The sequence below is a fragment of the Schistocerca americana genome, chromosome 8, assembly GCF_021461395.2.
Source record: "Schistocerca americana isolate TAMUIC-IGC-003095 chromosome 8, iqSchAmer2.1, whole genome shotgun sequence".
Classification (NCBI taxonomy): domain Eukaryota; kingdom Metazoa; phylum Arthropoda; class Insecta; order Orthoptera; family Acrididae; genus Schistocerca; species Schistocerca americana.
In genome coordinates, this window is record NC_060126.1 from 325,146,047 (window position 1) to 325,162,577 (window position 16,531).

At 40.3% G+C, this 16,531-nt stretch overlaps 2 protein-coding genes and 1 non-coding gene across 3 annotated transcripts in view; 2 read left to right on the forward strand and 1 right to left on the reverse strand.

Moving 5' to 3' along the window:
• Positions 1-1,005, forward strand: part of LOC124545810 (odorant receptor 2a-like) — a 59,182-nt gene extending 58,177 nt beyond the window's left edge. The window contains exon 5 of the mRNA XM_047124756.1: positions 937-1,005. Within this exon, the coding sequence (XP_046980712.1) occupies positions 937-1,005 (69 nt within the window). The remainder of the gene's footprint in view (positions 1-936) is intronic.
• A 12,190-nt stretch (positions 1,006-13,195) lies between these two features.
• Trnat-ugu lies at positions 13,196-13,270 on the forward strand. The gene has a single exon. It is a non-coding gene; the product is annotated as a tRNA-Thr (tRNA).
• A 917-nt stretch (positions 13,271-14,187) lies between these two features.
• Positions 14,188-16,531, reverse strand: part of LOC124544830 (odorant receptor Or2-like) — a 34,963-nt gene continuing 32,619 nt past the window's right edge. Inside the window, exon 5 of the mRNA XM_047123526.1 lies at positions 14,188-14,244. Within this exon, the coding sequence (XP_046979482.1) occupies positions 14,188-14,244 (57 nt within the window). The remainder of the gene's footprint in view (positions 14,245-16,531) is intronic.

A 16,531-nucleotide genomic window follows, 5' to 3' on the forward strand; every position in this document is an offset into this window, starting at 1 on the left:
CGCCGTATTCGCTGAAAACGAGTTTTATTATTTGTACGATATACGAGAGAGGAAAGTCAGAGCATGTGCTTTGATAAGTGCCGAAATGATAAGGTACACCACTCAATTCAGTGATAAGAAGATTGCAGCACTGCATTGATATTAATGGTAATCACTTCTAACACGTTCTGTAAATGGACGTCAATACCAACTTTTTGACCTTCGTTGACCTTCAAAGACATTACTGTTAGACATCACTGGATTCGTCTTGATAGCTGCTATAGGATAATAAGGAACATACCATAGCATCTCATTAAAAAAAATGAAGTTGACCTTCATATCTCTGACGCGACCCCACCTTGCAACAAAAAACCAAAGTCATATTATGGCCCTGTTGTCCCATGCAGCATCTCTCCCACAAAATTTTCAGCTACTGTCACACTTCCGGAATACTCTTAGAAAGTAATAGTCACGCACCCTTACATGACAGAAGTTACTATATCTGTGTGATTCATTAGATGCTGTAAAATTCTGGCATTTCGCTTGTTTAAGGTGCTCATCATGAACGCTTTAATCTCAAACTGATGTCTCAAAGTATTTTTGTTCCGTAAAATATCGAAACTATATGCACCATATGAGACTTTCATGGTGTTATGATATTGTATGAGCAATGGAATACATATAGGGTTCTGTAGAGATCACCAGACCGAGTAGCAACTTTAAATGAAAGAAATACCTGGCGAAGAGTTCTCGGGGTTCCAGCCGGGTGGCGGTGTCTTCGCAAGAAGAAACGTCGCAGTTTGAAGACACCGCCACCCGGCTGGAGGCCCGATAACTCTTCGCCAGCTGTATACGCCGGGAAAGCATACATTCACATAAAGAAATACCTACTTACTAAGAAAAAATATGTAAATATTTTGTATGTAATTTTCTCTGATATTCTTATTTTAATTACAGTTGGTGAATGCATCTTATTCGTATTACGCATTGTTGGGTCACATGAACAGGCGTCCAACGCAAGCCTAACTGTGAAACCGGCACAACCATTGATGCCAACTTGAACAGCAATGAAATATTTTATTTGAACGACACACCAAGCAGTTTAAGTGAATGGTTTAAGAAGATTAATTTGAATACGGGATGGAAGTTTTACTGTACACAGTGTTCGTTACTCTGAATGATAAAATGTGTACCATGGTATTTCAACCTAAGCCCGTGACTTATTCATGACAATTTTATATTGCTATGATGCAGAAGGGGAAATAACATCATATGACAGATTCTATATATTTTGAATAACCATTGCTATTCGAATTCGAATATTGAGGAAAGATTTACTTGTAAGTATGGTATGGAAGGAAGGAATAACTTCAGGAATAACTTCCTTTTCTGTTAACTTCACGAAATTTTTCATGACAGTATTCTTATATGAATCCCTCTCTATGACATATAACATTTAAATAACAATACTGTAGCTCAGATATTGACATCATTTACATCATCAGTAGAAAACTAATTACCATAACAGAATAGGTTCACTTTTATCATGTGATGGTGCTTGTCATCAAAAGTGTGAGAATTTCATGAATCGTAGTTTATCTCGAAAACAAAGAGAATTTTATAGATGTTTACATTTTTATCAGTGAAGTGAAGTTAGTTTCTTTTCTACAAAAATGGCCCCTTGTATCTACTTCATTCTCTGCATTTGTTAGTTTCAGATTTGTTCTTCTTTATCTTATTTCACAAATTGTGTTATGAGTGTTTCTTATCAGATATTCTAAATAATGTAAAGAAAGGAAATGATATTGAAGTCAGTTTTTATTAGTCATATGAACTGCATAATATTCACAAAATGTGTTTTTCTATTGAATAATGATGCAGGAAATGATATTTTTTAAGTAACTGTGTTATTCTCTGACCTTTGAACACCTTCTAATGTTCCTATTAAAAACGTACATCTAATGTATTTAAAAAATTTCGACTGAGAAGCATTCAGAACTGGAAATAATGCAATGAGTCAATAAATATTTAGTAATATTTCATTTCGTTTATACTAGAACTATTATTTTGAAAGTAAAAGTTATCCTTAAAATAACAGATCTATAATTATTAGACAATTAATTATTTATAGAATATGAAATGTAGACATATTAAACACAAAGAGGTAAGAAAAAATGAAAACAAGTGTATTTAAACAATATTTGCTTAGCCTTAGAACATATTTTAATGTTTGTTAATACTATTTTGGTTCAGCAATGGAACAATCAGTATTGTGTGTGATCAACGTGCACAGCGATGTACTGCATACTATGATATGGGAAGTTAATTCTGATTGTGTCTAGAAGCTATGGTGAAAGTCTGCGCTATTGTCTGAGGACTCAGAGCACCGACATGCACTCTTAGGGTATTCTGTGAACCTGTATTAGGTTAAGGGGAGAAAATTAAACGATTTGCTAATTGTAAAAGGTATTTGACAAATTGTCTGGCCACAAAAAGTCGTGAAATAGAAAAATATCATATTCTGTTGAAGTGATATGAAGAAGGTAAGTCTGTCGCAATATCCAGGAATAATTAAGGAAGATAAAGTAAACAGAGCAACATGTATGGAAAATAAAATCGTTATGAGCGCAAGAGAAATGGACATATGACACGAGATGGGATGATACGTCGAATGTAATCAAACATGACGAAACGTCGATGCATTGAAAAAGATAGTGATATATATTTGGTATGCGAAACCAAGTTTCATTACAGTTGTGGCATCCTCAGGGGGCTATGTTCTTTTATTTTTCCTGAAGTACATACATACACATTTGATTTAGATTAATGAATATGTTACGTGGCATTTTGTTCTTTTCTGTTACTTTATGTTGTGCGTGTCCTGTGGCTGCATCCGAAAGCAGCCATATGTCTGAATCAGTGCGCCATGTCGTCTGCAACTATAGGGATGTTTGGGAATCGCCTGAACTGATTATTTGTTTAGAATACAATCTGTAGAATTACATATTTAGTAAAGCGGTGGCATATTCTTATTTTTAGGCTTACCATTGCTGTATTCGCCTCGTCCTGAGTTGTAGGTGGTTTTTATTTCTCTACTGTACATGTATTTGTAGTCGTTTGTGTATACACAGTCATCTACATGCGTGCTCTTCTGTTATTTGTGTATTTAGAGTCATTTGTGGGTATCGGTATAAATTTTATGGGACTTTGGTATAGAGGACTATCCCTTAAATGAATTGCAGGTTTATGATTCCAGCCCTAGTTGTTATGCATCGTAAAACAAGCGCTGACGCACATCTGTACTGTATTGCTGTAGTTACTTTGCTTGTTTGGGATGCATCTCTGTATGTATTAAGAGTCGGTTTAAAACTATAAGGGACATCAATAAACTACGTAATGTCTTTGATAAAAGAATTACCGTATTCCCAGTAAGAGATGACTAAACTACTTTTTGTGATTATTTGGCGAAAGACCATAAAGCAAAAATCTTCTGTTCATCCTAATATTTTTTTGAATTAATCATTTTGGAATGTGAGTGCAGATTTGAAACACAGATAATTAAATAAATGATCAAATGCAACTGTATTAAATTGAGATTAACAAATTGCGATTGTTTCTGAACACAATCCAAAATTGATTTAGAGCCACGTCACATCCTTTTTTCTAAACAAATTAAATTTCTCCATATTAACTTAAATGAGCTGTTCCAAAGGTGCATATAAATTTGGAGGTAGGATAATATACTTCCCTGACGTCCCTGGGACGACAACAGTGGTAGATGTTGTTCGCTATATTTCTTGTATGGATTATAAACACTTGTATCTTCTGGATCATTAAATTCTGAAATAATAATTATTTTCTAAGTTTTCAGGCTGCAGGTGCTACGTAATAAGCAGGTTTAGAGCAGAATGTGGCTGCTTAAATTAGCAGGACCTTTTACAGTCAGCTCTACCATCACACGCAATTGCGTCTGTTTACCGTTTAAAATAATTAACAGTTCAAAAGGAATACCACGTTTATCATACCAATATTTCACCTAAGATGTGTTACACAAAAAGACGTTGGTATTAACGAGCGATGTTTAATCTGTAAAGCCTAAAGAGATGCAGTACAGAGTTAATTTCTTCTTGCGATAAATGCCTCCCAATATGCTATAGTGTTTAAACATTTAAGAAGGATGAAAGTCCTTGTCCTTACGTACAAAAATGACATATTTGCTACTTCTGTAGAATTGAGATTACACGAGTATACTCAATGCCCTTTGGCTCTTCGAAATCATTTCCCAATGGAAAGCTGCGAAAATATGCGAGAACTGTATCAATTATAGCCATTCAGATGATGGAGATGTGATTACAGTACTACCTTTAGAAAGCACAGCAATGCCAATCGATCCGTGATTTAGAAGATGCTGTCAATTTACTTTTTTGGCAGGTACTGTGCGCCATCTACGTTGCTGAGCTACTGAAGTTAATGTTTAGAACAACGTTTTCTTCGCTTCTATTTTTCCATTATTACTGACTGAATTGGTTTCTAGTTTGACGCGTATCTGACTGTAAAGAAAATTTTTGTAACCAATGTTGAATTTTCTGCGAAGGTACTTACACTGAAAACAGTTTCATTCAAAACATGGAATTGTTTAAGAAGACAGAAGTATGCTTTGCACTGTCGATCAACACTCCAAACAAGGACGAAGCAACTTGTGTAGTGTGCGGACATTTCAGAAGAAGTAATAATCTTAATCAGAACCAGAGGAGATCTTTTTAAAACCTTCGATGAGGTATCTGTTCTTCCTTTAGAACGTTGGTTATGGAGTAAGTTCCACGTGTTAGTCTAGTTCGTAGCGCTTCTGAAAGTAAGAAAATTGCGCAATAAGAAAGGGTGCCTTTTAATGCAGAGTTCGTGTTCTCCGTTTCCTACAGACACAATTGCGCTGCGTTGCATATAAGAGGTGCATCACAGTATGCGAGTCAAAGCGCACAGCAACTGAAAACGTACCGTACTTTCAAGTTGAAGTACACGAGAGGTATGTCTCTTCTGTACATATCGTCTATACTGAAAACAGATTCACCGTGATTTTCTGGTGGTATATGCACCACATGCTATGTCGCGCGCAGCCTGAGTGGAATGCAGCCAACAATTTGATGAAGGCTCCATGGACGTGAATGATGCTGGATGGAGAAAGCCATAAATATCGAACAAAGACAGCAGTGTACAGGAACTCGAGGAAAAACATCTGCATGAAGGATATTTTTCAATGTTGAGGGCTTTCACATAATAGATCTCGAATGGCCCATGAGTAAGGAGACGATTTCTGCAGTCTAGGATCTGAATGACTGGTAGAAAGGATCGAGACAGGACAGTAAGGGTGTTCAGTTATATCACCGTTGTTCAAATTATTAAGAAACGAAGTATTCGCTTCGCGATATGTCATGAGTGTGATAAAGAAGTTAAAACAAGAATTGAGGTATCATTAAATGGACGATCGTTCAATTGAGTTTCACGTTTCGTAAGCTTACCTAGTATTACTGGTCTGTACCTGCTGCAAGTAGAGAGAATGGCTGCACTATTTCTAATCCCAGGTGTAATCTTCATGAATACAATGTTGTCAAAGTATCTTCACATTACGAACATTTATTTTGTACAATCATGTGCATCGATATATCCCAAAGTTTTTCGGGATATGACGATACATTACATTCCTGACTTTATATGCGACGTAGTTAGAATGAAAAGCTGTACATTTATGCCGGGTGTTATTTATGTCACCAGTAGCCTTATACTGAGTTGAAAAGCAGTAATATCATTCATAGTACAGCACTACTCGGACACGAAACGAGTACCACTTGGACAACGACGCTGTTGACGGTACTGGCTTTCCGCCGTCTAGACAGTGACGTCAGAGAGGACGTTGCCCTGGCTTTCGCAGCATCGAGCAGGAAGCTGGAATGTACCACATGGATCAGGCATGGCCAACATTAGCCGACCCGAGGGCGTATCCACATACTTACAGAAGCACACGGATCACGTTACGTGACAGCTACGCACTTAACGCATCAAGTCAGAACTATTGCGCCCGTGACGTTAAAGTGTACAGTGGAACACACCCATACGAACGGCACTCCTTTTCCGACATGCTATACCAATAAATTAAGCCTCACACAAGCGTTTTTCAGAATACCTTCATTATACGTTTACCTTCTATAGAAATGTTTACATTTGTTTATACGTGGTAAGTATTATTTCTTTACGTAATACGTTTTACAATGTATATATTAAATACCTCTGTTCCAAAATCCTGCAACGTTATTAGTAAGGAAACAACGTTCCGTTAGATACACTATGTGATCAAAAGTATCCGGACACCCCCAAAATCATACGTTTTTCATATTAAGTGCATTGTGTTCCACTTACAGCCAGGTACTCCATATCAGCTACCTCACTAGTCATTAGACATTGTGAGAGAGAAGAAGGGGGTGCTCAACGGAGCTCACAGGCTTCGAAAGTGGTCAGGTGAGTGGGTGTCACTTGTGACATACGTCTGTACGCGACATTTACACATTCTTAAACATCCCTAGGTCCACTGTTTCCGATGTGATATGAAGTGTTAACGCGGAGGGACACGTACAGCACAAAAGCGTACAGGCAGATCTCGTCTGTTGACTGACAGACACCACCGACAGTTGAAGAGGGTCGTAATGATTAATAGGCATACATCTATCCAGATCATCACACAAAAACTCCATACTGCATCAGGATCCATCGCAAGTACTATGACAGTGAGGTGGGAGGCGAGAGAACTTTGATTTCATGGTGGAGTGCCAACAGTAAAATTCGGAGGCAGTGGTGTTATGGCGTGGTTATGTTTCTCATGGAGGGGGCTTGCACCCCTTGTTGTCTTGCGTGGCACTATCACAGCACAGGCCTGCATTGATGTTTTAAGCACCTTCTTGCTTCCCAATGTTGAAGAGCAATACGGGAATGGCAATTGCATCTTTCAACACGATCGAGCACCAGTTCATAATGCACGGCCTGTGGCGCAGTGGTTTCAAGCCAATGACATCCCTGTAACGGACTGGAATGCACAGAGTCCTGACCTGGATCCTATAGAATAACTTTGGGATGTTTTGGTACGCCGACATCGTACCAGTCCACACCGACCGACATCATACCTCAGCTCGGTGCATCACTCTGTGTAGAATGGGCTACCATTCACCGAGAAACCCTGTAGCACCTGATTGAACGTATGACTGCGAGAGTGGAAGCTCTCATCGAGGCTAAGGGTGGGCCAACATCATATTGGATTCCAGCATTACCGATGGAGGGCTCCACGAACTTGTAAGTCATTTTCAGCCAGGTCTCCGGATACTTTTGATCACATAGTGTAGCCGTAATGCTTATAATTCTTAAGTCATTCGCATCTACAGCACCAACAAAAATTGATAACTGACCTGTCGTAAAAAACAGCACTATTACAAATTGTTTTTAATGCCATCAAGCCTCTTACCAATTCGGCAAAATTCTGTTCACCTAGGTAAACCTACTTGTTTGAACACCTTTTTACTATGGGACATAGTACATCTGCAGTATATAAGAGTCACGCCTTTACGAATTCGCCATCACAGAAAGGTTTCAACAATATGGCATTTTTTCCATTCACTTTAGATCTAGTTTTAACTGAATTGTTGCATCGAGTCTTCCGTTTGTCGATTGTGAGCTGTTGCTTGTCCGAATTGAGAATTAATAGTTTAATTTCGTTTTTCTGCAATTTTACTATAAGCCGTTGTTCAGCAATGTGCTTCAAAGAAAAGTGTCTTTTCATATTATAATTCATTCACATCACAACAAGCAAAGAGATTTATCTTTACTCATGATGAAGAAATAAGCCTTCGTCCATTTGCCGTGGAACTGGCGAAATTCAGTATCTACATTTCTTTCCCTAAAGCCAGGCTTTTTGCGAATAAAGTCGGGAAGTACGCATGGAAAAATTTGCACGAAATTACTAAACAACTATTGTAGAGCTTTGCGAGTGAACCGACAGCAAATGACTAGTTTGTTTACCAAGTTATGGCGCCTTCTACTGCTATTCAAATCGGCAAATCTCTCGCCTGCCAAGGGCGCCTATACGTGGGGGCAAGGGAGGAGCAGTGGCCCTCCATACTTCTAAGGGAAAGGAAAATTTATAGTGTAATTACGTGTTTCTCTTTCAAGAAAATGATTTAAAAGTCGGTATTACGCAGGTTTATAACAGGGTCAGAACTGGAATTTTTTTTTTATAGATACTTAATGTCGCGCCGGCCGCGGTAGTCTCGCGGTTCTAGGCGCGCAGTCCGGAACCGCGTGACTGCTACGGTCGCAGGTTCGAATCCCGCCTCGGGCATGGATGTGTGTTATGTCCTTAGGTTAGTTAACTTTAAGTAGTTCTAAGTTCTAGGGGACTGATGACCACAGCTGTTAAGTCCCATAGTGCTCAGAGCCATTTGAACCATTTTTAACTTAATGTCGCAGTTCATCTTCGAAATTATTAAAAATCCTCCGTATCCCACGTCATTGGCCTCCCTCCCCCCTCTTTACAAACTATCATATGGACACTCTTGTTAAGTAGCTGGTAATTTTCTTGCCATTATCTTCTACTACCGCACCTCTTCAAGGCAGTGAGCTGTTTGTCTGACTCGCCTTACGCTCGTGATCACATGTGCCGTAACTTCGCCCACAGACTGGAGACGTGTTTCTCTTTGTTGTTTAAATCCAGAGGCGGCGAAACTGCTTTGCATGTGCATAGATTAAGTAAAACTTCCAATGGTGTACGTCATAAGATGCAAATCCGAGACGAACTTCATAGGTACGTCGCTGAAGAGATTAGGTGGGACACAGGACGCATTTTGACTCGAGTTCCGCCTAAGAGGTCCAACGTTAACATCATCTAGGCTGAAAGAAATGCTCTACTAGAACTGAAAGGAGACCAAGACATCGTCATCTTACCTTCTGACAAAAACAGTCCTACTGTGTTTCTCTCACGTACAGAATATAATAGGAAGACATACAAATTGTTCGATTACCCTGCATACAGTAAATTAAAAAGTAATCCGACTGGTAGGATCGAAAGGAGGACTTTGGGACTCATCAGTAAGAGCTCGATTCCAGCGCAAGTCACCAAGGGTTAGCGTCAACAGCTTGCAGTTTCACCCAGACTCTATGGCCTAACCAAGATCCATAAGAAAGGCGTGCGTCTCCGTCCCATTGTAAGCAACATACTTATTTTGTTGTTAAATATCTGACATCACTATTGGGACCCCTCGTAGGCAAGTGCGACAATCATATTCGAAACTTTGCGGATTTCGTGGGTTGGCTAAAAACACTGAGATTGCAATCGTCGGATCCCTTTGTAAGTTTTGATGATATGTCTTTATTTACAAAACCGCTCTTGGAGAACTATTTAGAGCTCATTAGAAAAAGATTTGAGGAGGAAATAGTGGAATTATTTGAACACGAACTTCCTTCAACATACTTATTATTTCGTGAGCAATATTCCGGGCAATTGGTGTGTGTCACCATGGGAAGCTCTATTTGTCCTGTGACGGCCAATTATTTTATGGAGGACGTTAAATAAAAAGCATTGCAGCAAGCCACTCTCAAGTCCTCTTGTCTTTTGCGTTATGATGATGTTACATTTGTGGTGTGGCCACATGGAGTTGATACCCTGCCTACGTTTCTTCAGCATTTAAATTCCCGCCATCGGAATATGGACTTCATAATGGAACTGGTAAAATATGGTACTTTACATTTTCTTGATGTTTTGGTACGAAGGAAAGTAGATGGAACCTTAGGACACAGTATCTACCGCAAGCCAACACATACAGATCTACATTTGCAGGCTACAAGCTGTCATCGTCCTGCATGGTGCGGTAGCACATTACGTGCGTTAGTTCGTAGAGCGCTTGTGGTATCTGATCCTGAACACCTGTCAGAAGAGATACAACATATGAAGACAGTGTTCCGACAAAACGGTACTTCTGAGAGACAGATACGTAATGCATTCGGGCTCAAACGAGTTCAATCCATGGAGCAGAATGAAGATACAAAGACACCCACAAGAAGGCTGCGATGAACACCAGCGTCATACAAGCCTACACCAACCGGATAAGTCAACAATTGCAGAACACTGTCTGAATACAGGACATCGCATGATTTATGAAAAGACGGAAGTTTTATCCCCGGCACCATCTTTCTGGGATTGCTTCATGAAGGAAGCAATAGAGTTGATAACCTCATCAACAAAGATGCGGGATTTCAAGTGAGCACAGTCTGGAATCCTGCATTGGCTTCTACTAAATCACGACGAGAGAAGCTAGATTGTTCCATTACTTACCCGTCATAACACTGGTCTGGTAAGAGTTTTTTAGTGAGTAACGTCTGGCCTCACTGTTAGTAAACATAGCGTACAGTGCATGCGCAGCAGGCCGCTGTGCGATATTCGGCATAGGGTGTTTGAGTGTGGCACCATCTATCCGCAAATCATTCCGCATGCGTGATTTCCTCGCCTGCACATTCTTCGCGCGCTTCCGGATATCGTCAGTCGTACCTAGCCACCAGCAAGTTCAGCCACCTCAAGATATCGGATAGTTGCCCCGAGGATATATTGTGGAATTTGCACGTTATCCGTCAGCTAACCCGTGAAGACTATTTACAAGGTGGAGGATGTTTTCATGCCATTTATTAATATAGAAACAGCTTTTAATTGTGGAATAAGAAAAAGAACACACAGGTAATTTTCAATACTCCAAAAATCTAAGTGGGAATAACGGAATTGGAAAGTCGACACTGTGAGTAAAAGTGCAATGAGTGCTTCATCTTAAACAGAAACTATGAGTTTACAAAAACACTGTCCTAGACAGCAGCTCTCTCTCACTCAATTTATTCTTATGGGGAAACATGTCATAGAAGTGCAGAAATGTCACTGGTTGTGTGTCGTAAGAAGTCTGCCTTAGAATATTGAATAGTTTTATACCTACGTAACGGTCCCTTACGCACTATACATTATATAAGGTTTATGTTTAGTAAAACGTATCTATCTCTATGAGGAATATTTGGATATTTATTTCCCATTCTTTTCAAAGATTTTAAACACACATATAATATAGACATATTTTCATGGGATTTTCACAGGTAACTTGAGCATAGCTTGTGGCAAAGTATAGGCTTTAAGTCATTAAAACCGTAATAAGAAAAAAATCATCATAATTTTAATTTAATCTTGACTCGTCTGCTCGGCTTAATAGTTCGGATGTTCATTCATTAGTGCGTAGTCACCAAAATTTCGTACCACACCGAAGACTCAACAGATGGTGCTGTTATTGTTTAGCCCACAATTTAGTGATATGTCAGTCACAGAATTAAGAACGGGAATCATATCTTTACGAATACAAGTTGACAGCGAATATCCTTAGAAAGATTTCTCTTAGTGTATTAATATATTACCTTAACGATGTTGCTTTGCTCTTTGGGTAAGTTTTATTCATATATGACTTCTTTCCTAGGGAAGTTATTTTTCCCTCAGTGATAGAAATATTATCGGAAGCTCATGTCCGTCACAGATATAAGGGAGACAATCTTATCTTTACGAATATTTGCAAATATTGAATTTGCTTGGTTAGGGTGTACAGATTCACTGATCATCTTCAGTTTGTAAGAAAGATTGCTACTTTCGATAGGTTTTACTTTATTCTATGCCAGGAAAAACTAATTTGTTAAGTTCGCTTTGTGATTTGGGTCTCTAGTCACTACAATTTGATTTCGTTTAATTTAGCAATAAAAATACCTAGAAAGCTGTCTTGCCTCTCCAAGGGCACCAGAATTACTTAAAGACCGAGGGCCATCAGGTATCAAGAATCCAATGAGCATCCTGAGGTGACACCTACTGCAGTTCAAGAACATCGGACTTTAACTTACTCTTTGGAAACTAGTTCCAAAAGCGAGGCACTCCGTAACTTTTATCGAGAGCATCATTTCTTCTCTCGCTCCTCAGAATACTACTATGACAGAGGTTTGAAGTTACTTCTCACAGAAGATGAAAATTTGAGTACTCCAAGTCCCACTTATTCATAAATAATACCATTCACGATGTGCTAATGCCGTGACCATAAAGGAAGCACAGGGCCAGACACTGCATGTCGAGAGCGTGGACATCAGTTTCAGCTGGTTTTCTCATGATCAGCTCTACGTGGGTTTCTTACGTGTTAGTGAAACAAACAAGTTCTTCATTTATTTTCCCAGTCTTATTGCTTCAAACGTTATACAGAAAGAAACTTTTTATGTAAAATACAAATTCCACACTTACGACGTCTCAGCCACAGCTATAAATAAATAATCAAGGAATGCCAGGTTTCTCAGCTAGTGGCCAATAAAAATATTTTCAGTTCACAGGATCAATCCTTAGCGGATAACTTGTACATATCTAAGTTAAACATGGGAGAGACAATGGACTAAGTAGTATTACACGGATCTAAAACATTCATTGTCCATCTTTTCACAGGAAAAAGGATAGGATGGGCTCTTCAGATGCATGTGTAAATGAAAAACAGTGTCATTTAATCAAGACTGTTTGAACCACAAAATGTAAGGTGAATTTCCTCTGTAATATCCAATTTTACCACATTCATTTTGAAACCAATGTAACGAATACATTATTTGTTAATCTAAGTGGACTATTTTACATTCATTCAATACTATATATGACGGTAGTATCTGTTCCCGAAAGAGCAGTTGCCGTCAATGACCATGCAGCTTTGCTAGAAATGAAATGATAATTAAATGGACACCCTAGCTGCAAGCAGGCGTTGATACACCTCATTGAGGACATGTTGAAAATGTGTGCCCCGACCGGGACTCGAACCCGGGATCTCCTCCTTACCTGGTAGACGCTCATTTCATTTCTAGCAAAGCTGCATGGTCATTGACGGTAACTGTTCTTTCGGGAACAGATACTACCGTCATATATAGTTAAAAATATGGGTTCCCGGCCTTTGACCTTCTTGTGCGAGCGCACACGCTATGCCGGAACTCGTACGGGACTCGGTAGATTGGTCTGCCACGAGTAATGAGTATGATGGGCAAACATCTATTAGGCGCACTACGAATGTAGTGTTGTGGATATGTTGGGAGTGTGGATCTCACGGGGAGCGTGCAAGCGATAAGTCCCTGCAGACGCACTGTCCACTGTGCCCGCGGTGGCTCAGATGGATAGAGCGTCTGCCATGTAAGCGGGAGGTCCCGGGTTCGAGTCCCGGTCGGGGCACACATTTTCATCATGTCCCCAATGAAGTGTATCAACGCCTGCTTGCGCTAGGGTGTCCATTGAATTATCATTTCATTCATTCAATAAAAAATTTTCGTAAAAACTTCAAACGTTTTGGACAAAACAGGTAAATAAAACCTTTTGTACATTACATAATCGATTTCGAACATGCTCTTGAGTGCTCTTGGTGATTTTTGTTTGATGGGTATTGGAGCGTCGTGCAAGGCATATTCCTCGGGCTAAAGTTTCGTCTTCCTCTGGTGCAGACATCATCACAGGCTATAACGTCGCAGAAGGCATTTACTGTATCGACAAAGCTCTGCAAACCACACTATTTATATCTACGAAATGCTCAGTCTATGGATATGTAGCCACAAACAGTTCGGCTTGCTGAGCGTGCTTCAGATTATAGCTGCTTTCTGAATTGTTATCAACCAATGACGTCTGCATAGTTCGAAGTCGAAACGCTAGGCAGAGGAATATCCCTTACACCCTGCCCTAATCATCTAATTAAAAACTTACCTATGGTGCAATTTCACTCTCTGAAGGCCAGGACTGTATTTTCTGGAGTTTACGTGCTTATTACCTGCTGCTGCAATTAGTTCAAAAAAATAAGATTTGAGACGACAGTAAAAGTCTGTCACGAAGCACAGACTTCGCGAAATGGTCTTAATGTCTCACTCGGTACATCGCAGATGCTTGGTGCCATACTGTACCCACTGCATTTGGGCACGAATAACGTGCTTATAGAACTATTTTTTTCATTTGGTTGTGCTACAGCTACATTATATTATTACTAATTATCTGAAGTATTGCATTTAGTATGTTTTCTGGGGTCATGACAGGTGACGTAATGGAGTGAGCGCATGAGCATATCCACATTCTTCACAGCTCCCCATCCAGTGGTTTGTCGGTGTTTAGCGCTTGTTCATCTGGCCCAAGAGCGCGTAGTATGAGTAGGATGCATTCACCAACTGTAACAAAACAATACGAAAGCGTTAGTATTTATAATCAGTGGTAGAGTTTCCTGACTGCTTTAATTTGTTAAATAGTTGTGAAGTAAAGTCTTCTGAAGCTAAATCTTTACCGACCGAGTGCAAGATGGCCTGCGAGCACATTCGGCGCCGGACACACATCTCGAGAGTATGACGGTTCATATACCCGTCTGCTCATCAACATTTAGATTTTCCGTGACGTCCCCAAATCATTTGAGCCAAATGTCCTGGGTAGTTTCTCGCAAAGTACGCAGAGGATTGCCGGGGCTCGTTTTCCACACATGAAATTGGCTTAAACAAGTGAAAACGCCGTTATCAATTTATGCCTCAACGTTTTTCGTGCCTTATGAAATTTAATTATAAAAATTACAACGATACGTGCTTGTATCTAAAATGAATCGTTCATTCACCAAACTGTCGGGACTGAAAGGACGGACCTTGAGACTTGTCTACAGACTCAAACCTTAACTTTCAAGAAGAGTTCCATTTTTGTAAAACCATTGTAGATCCGGATAACTTCTTCGATTCCAAGAAAACATTTTTGTTCTCAAGAAGAATTTAGTGAAACTCCTTGAAAAAATTATTTATTTAAAGCTGGGGAAGACGATTTGGGGGAGAAGTAAATGAGCTAGGAGAAGGATGATAGTTAAAAAAACCGCAGCGGAAGGGAATTGACCGAATGGAGCAGAAATCGGTAGACGTGATGCAAATGTACAGACTAACAAATGAGTACAGTTTCGCGAAAAGTGGGTGATAAAGTCAAGAGAAGGAACTTCACAAACCGAGCAAGTCATTGGCGTGTTTTAGTCCACTTCTGTCCCGTACTGAAGTTATGGGGCTTGACATTGATAGAGTTGCTGGACGTCCTTCTGAGGCATACCATGCGAAATTCTGTGCAGTTAGCCGGTTAGACTGTCAAAATCACGAAACAGTTGGAGGTCCCTGCCCACTTCGCTTTACACGTTGTCGTTTGGGGACAGACTCGGTGACCCTTCTGACCCAGGTAGGGTTTGGCAAGAACGAAAAAAAAAAAAAACAGTAGAAACTCTCAACGTGGGTGGGCGGTCATTATCTTGGTGAAGTGTAAGTGCAGAACAGTTTGCGACGAAGGACAACAAAATGGGACGTGGAGTATTGTCTCGACGTACCTCCTTACTATGGGGGTGCTATGTATGACAACCAAAGAGGACTATGAAATGAAATAGCACCTCAGACGATCACCCCTGGCTTTCGGGCGATATGGTAGGCGATGGTCACGTTGGTATCTCAGTGCTGTCCGGGCCATCTCCAGGCATATATTTGGCCTATAATCTCACTGACTGGAGTAGAACTCCCTTCGGAGTGGAATCTCATTTACTGGAGTGGGATTGTCTTCCCCTTGTAATCGCACTGGATGGAGTGGTATTGTTGTCAGTGATGACTCCCGCTTCGAACTGAACGCCTACAACCAGCGAAGACGTTTCTGGAGACGCCTGCCACATGACCCGACAACCAATTGTGATGTTCTGTGGTGCTACGTCATTTCATAGCAGGACCTCCTTTTTTGTCATCCGTGACACAGTTTCAGCACAGCGGTACGTCTAAGATATTCTATTCACTGTTATATTGCCCGACTTGGCAAGCGACCCTGGGCTTACAAGTCAGCAAGGTAGTGCCCGCCCACATGCTGCGAAGAGTTTCCAGTGCTTGTTTTCGTACTTATCCTACCCTACATTAGCTAGCAATGTCGCCGGAATTCTCCCCAATTGAGAAACTTTGAAGCAGTAGGAGCTGGGTCCTCCAACCAGCGTAGGATTTTGATGATCTAACGCGCCAGATGGACAGAATTTGGTACTATATCCCTCAGGAGGACATCCGACAACTATATCAATCAGCGGGAAACCGAACAACTAATTACCTTAAGGCCAGAGGTACACAAACACGTTATTCAGTTGATCAATTTGTGGAGCTTTTTCTTGTGAATAAATCATCCAGATGGTCTTAGGTTGTGTTCCGAAAATGAACAGCATAGAGACAGAAGTGAGCGCTTTCTGCAGAACCTGACCATCATGCTGCAGGACAATGGTCAAACACGTACAGTGCCATCTGATACTGATTTGTTCGACTGATGGGGCTGCTAAGTGGTATGCCACCTACTGGTCTCCCCAGACTTAAGCCCTCGTGAGTTCAACTCGATTTCTAAACTGAAGCATTCGCTTAAGAGCTGCTACAAATTCGTCGGCCAATAGACCACGCCGCTCGAACTGTCAACACAAATGGCATTGCT